Raw genomic sequence first — 13317 nt, forward strand, 5'->3', positions numbered from 1 at the left:
TCCCACTCTCTCATTCTGTGAGTACACATCTGTGTTTCTCTATTACTAGCTGTGCTACTGCAGAAATTGAGGCTTACAGAGGCTGAGATCACTAAGCCAGTAAGTGGACTGGCTGTCACTTAGCAGTAGGTTTCCTGCATCTGGATCCTGTGACATCCCCAGATAACATGAAGGCAGTTGTGGAAAGAAGTGCTAGGAGTCTGGCAGGAACTGTATGGGATGAGTGTGGAACAAATAAAGTGAGAAGAACAGAGAAGTGAAGTTGAGGGTTGCTGGTGACAAAGTGGAATGTTAGATCAAAAATTCAATTCTTGGGACGCCTGGGTGGCTCAGTTGGTTAAGCAGCTGCCTTCCGCTCAGGTCATGATCCCAGCGTCCTGGGATCAAGTCCCGCATCAGGCTCCTTGCTCCGCGGGGAGCCTGCTTCTCCCTCTGCCACTCTGTCTGCCTGTGCTCGCTCGCTCGCTCTCTCTCTCTCTCTGACAAATAAATAAATAAATAAAAATCAATTCTTCACTGTATCAATAGGAAATATTAGAAAGAGGGAGCATTAGAGATAACCTAGGTCAGTGGCTTATCCTTTTTTTTTTTTTTTTTAAGATTAAATGAACAACCTTTCTAAGAGTACCATACCCTAAGGCATAAACAATCAATGTAATTGAGATGGATGTTTGTTTTTGAAGAAGACCATGTCCTTCTGTTGTTACTCCACTAGTGAGTCATCACACTACAAACGAGGACCCTGAAGCTGGGAGATGTCTGTAACCTTCCCCAGGAGCAGACCGCAGAGAGACACAGCATGGATAAAGCCCACTTCTCATTTCAAGAGTCTGGAGTCAGTGTTCCTTCTAATCCACAGGGGTCCTTACAGGCGAGATCTCAGTTCTTGGGTCAGGAGAGAGAGGATGAGGTTAAGCAATGGGAACAAAGGGCATTTCAACTGTCTTCCTTGGAAGCTCTGCATTTTGTGTATGGGGTGGGGTGGGAGTGATGTTGTTGAATCATAAGAGTAACTTCTTGGCATTCACAGAGTGGTTGAGTCCATAATCAATTGAAGTTGTGGTCTAGAAAATTCCTAAGATACAGCAGCCAGCTTCTGCTTAAAAGTTCTCAGTAGTAACACAATGCCTGTTTTCACTGTAGCATTTCTTCTGGGTTGTAATAGCAACTCTCTTGAAACTTCACATCATCTGTTCTCTTCTGCAGTGGTGGAACAGAGTAGTTAACAATTTGAACTGTGGATTCAAATGGCTGTCCAGAGCACACTAGTAATCTAATCTTCTGCAAGAGATTTAACTTCCCAAGATCTCAGTTTCTCTTCTTTAAAATGGGAGTCCCCGTGGTACTTAACTTCACAGGGTTGCATGAGGCTTAAGTGAGGTAATTCTATATCATACTTGACACAATGCCCAGCAACACAGTTAGTAAACCTAAAATATGAGTGTTTACTTGGTCTCATTATTATGTTCCAGAATATTTTGCTCCATTTACGGAACAGAGAAATCCAAAAGGAATGCCTTAGGCTGCTACAGGCTTGAGCCAGTTATTGTGACCTGGATCTTGGCTGGACCATCCTTGTTTGTAATCTTCAAGGAACAATATATTGTCCAGGTATAATACAATCACAGGGCTTCTCTGTGTTTTAGTCATATAATAATTACAGGTAAAGCACAAAATTACAACATAATTGTCACATTGTCTACAAAAGACAATAGGAAGCATGATCCTCTTCAGATTATTTTGAAGGCAAAACAGAACAGTATATTGTAATGTAATTAACGCAATGATTGGTTAATGATAACCTCACAGAATAATTACTGGAGAACCAATATTGATATCTGAGGGAACTGACAGGATGCAGAAAATATGATCTGCTTTCTGGCTTTACCACTCATGAGCTCTGCATCCTTTATTGTTTCCTGAACTCTATGAGGGTCTGCTCCATCCTCTGTAAAAATGAGTCAATAATAGGTTTATTCTAGTACCCAGAGTAAGGTAGGTATTCAAAAATGTTGGCCAATAATAATAATAATTGTTAATAATAATAATAGTAATAATAATGAAGGAAAACTGAAATTTCACATGGAAATGTCATGGGAGAACTAGCATTAATGAAGTATCTACCTTTTAAACACTTTATCAAGCATATTACTAAGATTCAAATGCTTGTATGGTGAATAAATTAATAAAAATAAATAACAATGTCCATGAAGTCCTGGAAAGACATAGCACCAAATCAACACTAATTATAAATCACATGTTTTTTTACTGGATTTCCAGCTCTCACCTGGAGCTCATATCAGTACCTAATAAATGGGAAATCCAAACAATGTGACTAAATTCATTCTTTTGGGCATTGCAGAGAACCTGGAGCTGCAGAAAATGCTTTCCGATGTGTTTCTAATCATGTATGTGTCCACAGTTTTGGGAAACCTACTCATCGTGGTAACCATGATCACAAGTCAGAGTCTGAGGTGACTTATGTATTTGTTCCTTACTTCCTTATCCCTCATGGATGCCACCTACTCTTCTGTCATTGCCCTCAAGATGATTGTAGACTCTCTCCAAGAGGCTGCCTGACTCAGATCCTTGCAGAGCATTTCTTTAGTGGTGTGTGGATCATCCTTCTCATCGTGATGGCCTATGACTGCTACGTGCCCATCTGTAAGCCCCTGCACTACACGACCACCACGAACTCTCTTGTGTTCTGTCTGCTGCTGGGAGGGGACTGGGTGGGAGGGTTTATCACACAGTAATACAGCTTCTCTTCACATATCAAACACCCTTCTGTGGCCCCAATGTCATCGATCACTTTATGTGTCATTTGTTTCTCTTGTTGAAACTGGCCTGCATGGACACCCACACCCTGGTTCTCTTAGTCATCCTAAACAGTGGGATGATTTGCGTGACCATCTTCCTTCTCATCGCCTCCTATGTGGTCATCCTCTGCTCCCTGAGGTCTTGCAGCTCTGAAGGGCAGCACAAAGTCCTCTCCACCTGTGTCTCCCACTTAACTGTGGTCATCTTGTTCTTTGTGCCATGCATTGTCCTGTGTATGTGGCCTGTGGCCACTTACCCCATAGACAAAGCAATGGCTGAGTCTCATTCCATCATCACACCCATGTTGAATCCCTTGATCTACACCCTGAGGAATGCTGAGGTGAAAAAAGCCATGAAACTGGGGAAATGAGGAACTTTTGTTGGCAAGTGACTGTCATGTTAAGACCATTTTTTTTTTTTTTATAAAGACAAATTCTTTCTGAAAGGTGTGAGAAATAAACTCTCCATTCTCCACCGGGAGCCAGAGGGATTTCTTAAAAATAGAAACCTACTGGATCACGTGCATGGTACAGTCAGTTAAGCATCACTCTACCGCTCAGGTCGTGATCATCAGCTACTGGGATCAAGGCCCACATTGGGCTTCCTTTTCAGTGGAGAGTCTGCTTCTCCCCCTTCCTCTCACTTCCCCCCGCCTCCCTGGCTCATGCTCTCTTTCTCTCTAATAAATAAATAAAATATTTAAAATATGTTGTTTGTATGTGTATACACACACACACACACATATACACATATACATATTTCATATATTATATATATACATGCATACATATATATGTATGTATATGTATATGTATATTCCTGCTTTATTCCCTTTCTTGGTTTCCCATTGTCTTTAGAAACATCTTGCTTTGTCATAAAATTCCCTGTTTACTCTTTCTAATGCCTCTAAGGCTCAGAGCCCATCTAGAGTTCCTCACCTCTTCCCTCACTGTGCATCAGCAGGTGGTGGATTTTTCATGTGCCCCCAGGGCTCTGTGGGATTTTATCACCTCAGTTCTTTTGTTTCTCTCTTTCTGAAACAAGCCCCATCTCCTTCAGTTGGCTCCTTCTCCCTAATTTACAGTCTGGGTTTAAGAGATTAAGTGTCCTTACCTCAGACAACATGACTGTTTTATATTATTATTTTTTTAAGATCTTTATTTATTTGCCAGAGAGAGAGAGAGAGAGTCCACACAAGCAGGCAGAGAGGAAGGCAGAGGCAGCTAGAGAAGTAGGCTCCCTGCCAAGCAGAGAGCCCGATGCGGGACTCAATCCCAGGACCCTGGGATCATGACCCAAGCCGAAGGCAGTGGCTTAACCAACTGAGCCACCCAGGTATCCCAACATGACTGTTTTAAAGATTCTTCTACCCCTTCCATAATTCCCTATGTCAACACCTTCTTTATTTTCTTTGTAATAATGATCAAACATATAATTAATTTTGCATCATTATCATTTGACTTTTGCTACTTGACATCTCTCTAATATGGTGGACATTTTGAGGGAAGGACTTTTGTCTATTTATGCTTGGCATCTATTAAGTTTCAAATAGAGATCTGTTGAATGATTATAGAATGCAAGTAGCCTAATTCAGATGGTTAGGGGGTAAAGGAGAAAATCAACAAATCACTGAAAACAAACAAAGGCAGAGAGTGATTATTAAAATAGAATCAGTGGTAATGGAGGACTCTGGTTATTTTATGGAGGGTACCTCAGGTTGGCTAGACAGAAAAGGATTCTATTAGCAGATAACATTTCAGCTGGTTTTGAATTCTTTTGAGATTTTCTGAGGAAAAGTGCTGTAACATATTAATCAATACATTTAATGATGATGAGCACCAATAAAAAAAGAATCTGATCAGGAGGAAACAACTCTGTGAGGATTAGTGTGTTCAATATTCTAGAAAGGGACTCTCTAAAGCAGAACTACTGTGGTATTTTCAAGGAACTGTGAAATACCTGGAACATAATGGTCCAGGAAGAGAGTGGCAAGAAGCAAGATCAGAAACACACAGAGGGTCAGATTATGTAGTGCCGAGACCTCCAACATTCCCTGAAACTACAAAAGACATGAATGTTATTATTGTTTCTTAAAAATGACCAAGACTCAAAAAGTCTTAAAATGTTGAAATGTTTGCTGACACTAACTTTTGTGTATTGAGGAGTTGGGGGAATAGGTGTGAAAATCTTTTGCAGCTAGTTTCCATTTGTCCTTTAATTTTTGATTGTAAGAGGAACTTTACAACAGCATTTTAAAATATATCATAGTAAAATACTCCTCTTAGCTTTATATTTTAAAATTGTTTCCATTCATCAATACAAAAGAAAAATCCATAACAGTGTGATGAATTGGATCTTTTAAAAACCCTTAGGCTGAACTTTATTTTATTATATCACATAATATAAACACTGGGAAGGAACTTAGAATGAGGTCCATGTCTTTATATCTGTGTAATATGTAAGGTTTTGGAACTTGATAAAAGTCCATCAAAGGAATAGTGTGATGCTAGCTTTAGTTTCATGTTTCTCATTCTAAGATTGAGAGCTTTTTGTGACTGTGCCATCCTAGAATGTAGTGTCAATTGCCAGTTCGTTCACATATTTTCATAGAGGATTAAATTAGTTATCAGGTAATAGCTTGCCTCCATTTCTTATTAAATACATTTTAACAGATAAGGCCTGGAAATTTTTTATATATTCTGCTTTCCATAGTTTGCTGATTTCTGTTACCAGGATTTTCTGATAAACAAATTACATTGTTAAAACAAGAAGGACTATTTCTGAGATGTCAAAATGAGATTTGATAAAATGTCATCTGAATTATAATTAAAGCACAGTAAACTAAAAGTAAAATGAATTTATTTAACTTGGTCAAAGGGTATGTTCCAGAAACCTAAAGGAAATATCACACATAATTCTGAGAGAGGTCCATTAAATTCAGGAATAAGATAAGGCCACCTTTAAAGCTGCCATTGTTATATATTTTACTAAGAGTTTTAAAGCCAAGTTCTCAACCTCATATAGTTACAGAGTTGAGGAAGATTAAAAAAAAAAAAAATGAACAGAGTCAAACTATGCAAAGACATTTAAGAAGGATTTAAGACATTTGTTCCTAGAAGAACAGGAGCAAATACTGTCCCTTTTAAGAGTCTGCCAAGACTAAGCTCTGGTGTGTTGTTGCCTTATGAGGAGCATATACCCAAACCTGTCCAAAACTCAGATTTTCAGGAGTAATCAGGCATTCAGGGGCACCTGGGTGTCTCAGTCATTAAGGTCTGCCTTCGGCTCAGGTCATGATCCCAGGGTCCTGGAATGGAGCCCAGCATCAGGGTCCCTGCTCAGTGGGAAGCCTGCTTCTCCCTCTCCCACTTCCCCTGCTTGCGTTCCCTTTCTTGCTGTGTATCTCTCTGTCAAATAAATAAATAAAATCTTAAAAAAAAAAAGAAATCAGGCATTCATAGATCATATAAATTTTAATGACTTAAATACACTGATGACTGATTATGCTTATAAAACCTTATGTTAAACAACAATTTTTAGATTAAACAAATTTATAATTTTCAGGTTAAATTTGGTCCATCAGCCTGTCACTTTGGAAATTCTGTGTCAACAAATGAAATAAGAGTAGAAGGAAATAAGGCAATCAGAACCATACACGAAACAACACAATTCATTACCAGTTGGTGTGTTCATCTAGTTCACAAAACCAAGACAATCAACTAACAGATTATTGTGTTTATTAAAAGAGCTGAGTCAAAAGTCAGCATAATAACATTCCAAATCTAAGGATAATACACAGTTATAAAATAAAATACATCTCCTTCACCATAACAATAAGACTAAGATATGTAACAAAAACATGAACGGTCTTCACGAAAAACACTAAACATCTTTTTTTTTTAAAGATTTTATTTATTTATTTACAGACAGAGATCACAAGTAGGCAGAGAGGCAGGCAGAGAGAGAGAGGGAGAAACAGGCTCCTCGTTGAGCAGAGAGCCCAATATGGGGCTGGATCCCAGGACCCTGGGATCATGACCTGAGCCAAAGGCAGAGGCTTAACCCACTGAACCACCCAGGCACCCAACACTAAACATCTTTGCAGAAGACATACAGCAACTGAATCAAGTAAGTTATACAGTTCACAACAGGAAGAACTCCATTTTAAAGCTGTTGATTTTTCCCAAGTAATTGACACACTGAGTGAATTCCTAATCAAAATCTCTGGAGGTAAAAAAAAAAAAAAAAAATCTCTGGAGGTGATTTTTTAAAAGATTTTGTTTATTTATTTGACAGAAAGAGAGAGCGATCACAAGCAGGCAGGCAGAGAGAGAGGGGGAAGCAGGCTACCTACCAAGCAGAGAGCCAGATGTGGGGCTCAATCCCAGGACCCTGAGATCATGACCTGAGCCGAGGGTAGAGGCTTAACCTACTGGGCCTCCCAGGCACCCCTCTGGAGATGATTTTTATGGAAACTGAGGAAATGATTCTAAACTCCACATGATAAAATATATAGTTGGGAATAGTCAAAGGACTTGGGTGAGGGGGAAAGGGAGAAGAACCAATAGCAAATATATCATAAAGCTATAGTAATTTTTTAAAATAGTGTATGCCCATAGAATAAACAAATATGTTAATAAAACACAGCATCATGCAAAGAAATTCAACCATATAAATTTGGTAATTTAATATATGATGAGTTTGAAATAATTAATCACATACAAATAAATTATATTAAGATAAATGACCACCAATTTGGGAAGAAAAAGTTAGAACTTATTTCACAAAGTCAATAAAAAAGATTTTATGTGTATGGGAGACAATAAAAACAAAGAGGTAAAGGATGCAGTTTTTATATTTTAAATACATTTTAAATCTAGTTAGAGTAGGAATGGGGACATGGGAGATGGGATGCAAGGAAAAAAATGATGTTTAAGCTGAATTACATACTTCCTTGTAATATTATCCTATTTTTTAAGCAAGGAAATGCAATTGTTTCCATTTTTCCATAACTAATAATTATTTTTAAAAATATAAAAACAAACCTGATTCATTTAAGGAAAATGTAGTGTTTTAAATTTCTGGACATAATGCAGTCACTGGAGTTCTCTATTGCTATAAGTAACTAAAAGCTGCACAAAATATATGAAACATTGTTTTCAGTATTGAATGACTGGCAGCATAGTATTGGGAGCCCTTAGAGAAAGGAAACAGATTAGGTAAACACTAGCACAGCCACAGCTGCACAAGAAGACTCCACCTGACTGTAGAAATGAGGGGAACTGGATGTGGCTCCCCTCACCCTGAAATCACAAAAGGGTTGTTGTTGTTTTCCCCTGATTGGTTTTCAGGGAAAATAAAAAAAGATTGATTTTCAGACTTCTTTTCCTTTCTCCTCTTCCAATGCTTGGAGTTATTCCTTTTCCCCTTCCCTCATGACTAGTTCCTAATGTCAATTTCTGCCCAATTTACTTTGAAATATTCCCCATATGCCAACAAGGTTTAATTATATAAACTTCTGTCCATAAAAAATGTATCCTTCATGTGAGTGTAAATAAGTTTTTCTCAAATGTTCTCACTTATTCTCTGACAAATGTCCTCCTGGGGACTTAAATATGTATTTCACCACCACTTCTTACCTAAGGAGTCTGGGAATCTTTGTTGGGACATGACAACAGTGTATCTTCCATTGGCAGAAATTTTTCACATATTAATGAAGCTCATTGTATTCTTTTCTCATTAGCCTCTATCACCTAAAGTAAAACTTCATGGTACCAATTTGATGGGAACTATAAACCCAGGTAGTGAAAAAGCATCATATGACAGTGCTTGATTATGAGGTTACGATGTGGTCCTGTTAGTGGTAGGTAGGTATTATACATATCAAGTGGGTTATCTTCAAAAATGAAATACATATTTTAAAACATTCTCATATGAAAACAAAAGACCAAAACTGGGAAACACTAAAGCAGACTTTCCAATCCTGGGTTTTCCCAAGGAATCTGAATTTTAATTTTGCAAAAACTATTAGGAACAACAAAAACAACAAAGTGTTTCCTGATACCCATACAAACATAGCAGCCAAGGATGCCTAGCTACACTAAGTCAATAATCTATAGATACTCTGAAACTTCTTTACTTTTTCTACAAATGTTGATATACCCAGAAATGATTCTCAAAATGTAAGAAAGCAAAGCTTCTTTCTCCAACCTGGACAAAGTTCCCACTTCACTTTTACCTTTTCTTGGTCTTCACTGTGCATGGTTCTCTAGTCTCCTTTGTACCCTTTATCCTCCCTTCTGCATATTCCTGCTGCCAAACATCCTCACTGCCTCTCCCTTCTCCGTTGTGAAGAGCTATGGGAAGAACCCCACCAAAAGGCAGCTGATGGCTGATACCGCCCATCACTGCCAAGTATGGGACTCTCTTTCCCTCACCATTCACAGAACTTTTAGAGGTTCTCCAGTGACAGTCCAGGTTTTCACTGAGATTTCTAGCTTTGATTGGAGTTTGAGGGTTTTTCCATGTTGATTCCCCAGTGAGGTGGCTCATGTACAGATTCCAAAGCAGAATTTTCTCAGGACATCTTCCTCAAGTCCCACGTTCTCAGGATGGCAACCTCCACTCTCTAAGTTCCAGACCCATATGAGTTAGCTTTTATGACCACATTCATAAAGACTAGAATAAAATCTAGAAAAGGAATTGGTGCACACACACACATACACACACACACACGATCATTCTGTCACTAGTCAGTACATTTCCTTCTGAAGACAAATTTGTACAGCAAAAGAATTATCATATAAATATTTCAGATATCAATAGCATTCAACTAAGGGCCATTATACTTTGTTCAAGATGGTTATGGACTGTAGGTAATCCTATTCTAATGGAATCCTCTCAGAATAAGGAACATATATTTCTAAATATTTATTTATATTAAAACAAATATACAAACTATTAGTGTAATTATTTTTTTAAAAATTCCCCCCCTAAGAATGTTTTATGTTTCCTGTCCATGAAGCAAAACCAAACTGTTAAGGAAATACACAATAGAATCCCTGAATATCATGTATCAACAGAATCATACTTAGCTACACCATAACTTTTTCATGGCATTTTTCACTTCCGCATTCCTCAGTGTATAGATCAGAGGGTTGAGCAAGGGTGTCCCAATTGTGTAAAACACAGCCACCATCTTGTCTACTGGAAATGTGGTTGCTGGGCGTGTGTATATAAATATACATGGACCAAAAAATAAGACAACCACAATAAAATGGGAGGTGCAGGTGGAAAGAGCTTTTCGCCTTCCTTCTGCACTGTGGTTTTTCAGAGAGTACAAGATGACAACATAGGAGATAAGTAGAATTACAAAACTCACCATGCATATGGCTCCACTGTTGGAAACAACTAGCAAGTTTATCACATAAGTGTCCATGCAGGCAAGTTTCAACAAGGGCTGCAAGTCACAGAAATAGTGGTCAATCACATTGGGGCCACAGAAAGGCAATCGCAAAGCCAGGAAAAGTTGTGCTGAAGAGTGGATACAGGATCCCACCCAGCTTAGAATCACCAGCACGTGGCAGACATGGCGGCTCATGATGGTTGTGTATCGCAAGGGCTTACAAATGGCTACATAGCGATCAAAAGCCATGAGGATGAGCACAAAGATTTCCATGCACCCAAAGAAGTGGGCTGCAAAGACCTGAGTCATGCACTCATTGTAGGAAATGGTCTTCTTCTGAGAAAGGGCATCCACAATCAATCTGGGTGCTGTGGTTGTAGAGAAGCAGGCATCAGCAAAGGACAGATAGAATAGGAAGAAGTACATGGGACTCCCAAGGGTCCTGCTTTTCTTAATAGTCACTACAATGAGAAAGTTCCCCAACAGTGTGGCAAGGTAAAGCATCAACAAGACCCCAAATATTGCTTTCTGCTTTCCTGCATCCTGTGTCAACCCAAACAGAATGAATTCAGTCACACTGCTATTCATTGCCACATTAGTGACTGCAGGTAAGGTGCAGTTGACAAGAGCTTAATCTGCAAAGAGAAGAAAAGATGTGACATCATGGGAAGACTAGTGGGCTGGCCTCTGAATTCCTCCTTTTTGTTCCAAGTTATGTTACCTCCAACTGCCTTTAATCCTCTATGAATCTTTATAATCTGAAGAAGTCCAAGCCTCTCCCAGATCCATCTGTTGGTTCAGAAACTAACTGCATTTCATCCACGTATAAAAATTGAATGTCCTTTAAAAATTTTGATTCCTTACAAGATTGAACACAGCAGAACTTGTACTTTCCCTGGGCAAGAGACTTAACTGCCTTGAAATTTAGCCTTCATATGAAAAATGGATTCAAATACTTGTCCTACCTTACCCTGAGTTTCCTTAAGAATTAAAAAAAAAGATTTTTATGCACACTTATATTTCATGTATTATTCATTTTTATCTATGTGCTTTTAAATCTATAAAACACTATTTCAATATAATTAAGCACCCATATTGCTGAAGAATCCCTCCTGAAGAAAATATTCTCACTTCAGTTCATTCATTTTTGTATCCCTGATCCCTTCATCTCTGACTCCAACATTATCTTGGAGGAAATATGTTTTTAAAAAACAATCTTTTAGGGGCACCTGGGTGGCTCAGCGGGTTAAGCCTCTGCCTTCGGCTCGGGTCATGATCTCAGGGTCCTGGGATCGAGCCCCGCATGGGGCTCTCTGCTCAGCGGGGAGCCTTCTTCCTCTCTCTCTCTAATTGCCTCTCTGCCTACTTGTGATCTAACTCTCTCTGTCCAATAAATAAATAAAATTTAAAAAAAAAAAAAAAAAAACAATCTTTTACTTCTGCTCCTTATTTTAAATGTCAAACTCACTGATTGTCATTAGATAAAAAATGTCTGGAGAACTTTAAGAACTGCTGCCCCAAATGCTAGAGGTTATCATTGGTATTGATAATTATTAAAAAGGTTTTCAATACTTTGTTTCCATTTATTAAATATGTCTTACTGTAGAATAATTTGTGGTTATCACTAATCATTCAAAGTACAAAAAAAAAGAGAGAGAGAAGAAAATTAAAATGTGTCTCTAAATTATTTATCCTATAATCCTACTCTGCAGAGATAACTACTTTTCTTTTATTATATTTCCTTTCAGAAACATTCTATCAGTATACTTGCATATGTGTATCTCTATAACAGTTTTCTATGTACAAGTATGGCCATAATTTCATGGTTGATGATTTTGCAGAAAAGCTGATGAACATGCAGACAGTAATTTGTGACATTATCTTAATATCTCACTTGCTTAAGAGAAATAAAATTGTATCTTATGTGCATATACTTTTTTATCACCAAACATATTTTACATTTTTACTACATTTTTAAAATATTTTATTTCTTTATTTGACAGAGAGAGAGGAAGCACAGCAGGAGAAGCAGCAGGCAGAGAGAGAGGAAGAAGCAGGCTCATTGAGAAAGGAGCCCTATGAGGGACTTGATCCTAAAACTGTGGGATCCTGACCTGAGCCACCCAGGCATCCCCATTTTTACCACATTTTTATGAAAATATTGCTCTTCTGAGAATGTATTCTCCTTCATCAGTTTATATTTTGCGATCTTGTTATTTTACCTGGAATGGCTATTAATCAAGCAAAAGAATTACATCTTGACCAAGAACACAGCTACTAGAGTCATCAGATGTCTTGAGTTCAAATCCATGTTCCACTATTTACTTGCTTGGGGAAGCCACTTTATACATAGTTGTGTACCTCCCCAGATAAAATGAAAAAAAAAATATCTGGCTCATATTAATAAATAAGACTATGTAAGTGCCAGTCTCTGCTTCTTAAACTATTAGGGTTTTACTTTTTCTTTTTTTTTTTCTGTGACTTATTTCTTTTTATATAGCCCAAGCTGTCAATTCCACTATTTTAATTTAGTCTACTTCAAAATATTTTAAAATTCTACTATCTATTCACTTCTCTCATAATTCCATAATTTCATTTTTTAAAAAATATTGAATCATGATTCTCTGGAGTTATTGTAAAGAATGGGCAATGCTCTCCTATTTATAATAATTTAACATGAGTTTTAAAATAAATGTGGATGAAATAATTAATTATGTAAGGCACTTTGCGATTGATATTAGAAGAATACAAAATGGTATTCTATAGTATTATGCAGCCATCAAAAAATGAAATCTTGCCATTTGAAACATTGTGGAGAGAACTATTGGGTATTATGCTAAGTGAAATAAGTGGATCAGAGAAAGACTATTATCATATGATCTCAGTGATATGAGGAATTTGAGAAACAAGGAAGAGCATCATAGTGAAAGGGAGGGAAAATGAAACAAGACAAAACCAGAGAGGGAGACAAACCATTAAGAGACTCTTAATCTCAGGAAAGAAACTGAGGGCTGCTGCAGTGGAGGGGGGTGGGAGGGATGGTGTGGCTGAGGGATAGATGGGGAGGGGATGTGTTATGGTGTATGCTGTGA

General features: G+C 37.9%; 1 protein-coding gene and 1 pseudogene across 2 annotated transcripts; one reads left to right on the forward strand and one right to left on the reverse strand.

Annotated features, from left to right (window-relative positions):
• The first annotated feature begins 2313 nt into the window (after window positions 1-2313).
• Window positions 2314-3190, forward strand: LOC308350765 (olfactory receptor 4C6-like; annotated as a pseudogene). The gene has a single exon. The product of its transcript is annotated as an olfactory receptor 4C6-like (transcript).
• Window positions 3191-9910: 6720 nt separating this feature from the next.
• Window positions 9911-10813, reverse strand: LOC308350297 (olfactory receptor 4C11-like; the record flags this gene model as incomplete). Its single annotated transcript, XM_080815434.1, has 1 exon — window positions 9911-10813. One exon carries the CDS (start codon window positions 10811-10813, stop codon window positions 9911-9913), a length of 903 nt encoding a protein of 300 aa, XP_080671560.1.
• Window positions 10814-13317: the final 2504 nt, after the last annotated feature.

This window comes from Martes martes (assembly GCF_963455335.1).
Source record: "Martes martes genome assembly, chromosome: 10".
Lineage (NCBI taxonomy): Eukaryota > Metazoa > Chordata > Mammalia > Carnivora > Mustelidae > Martes > Martes martes.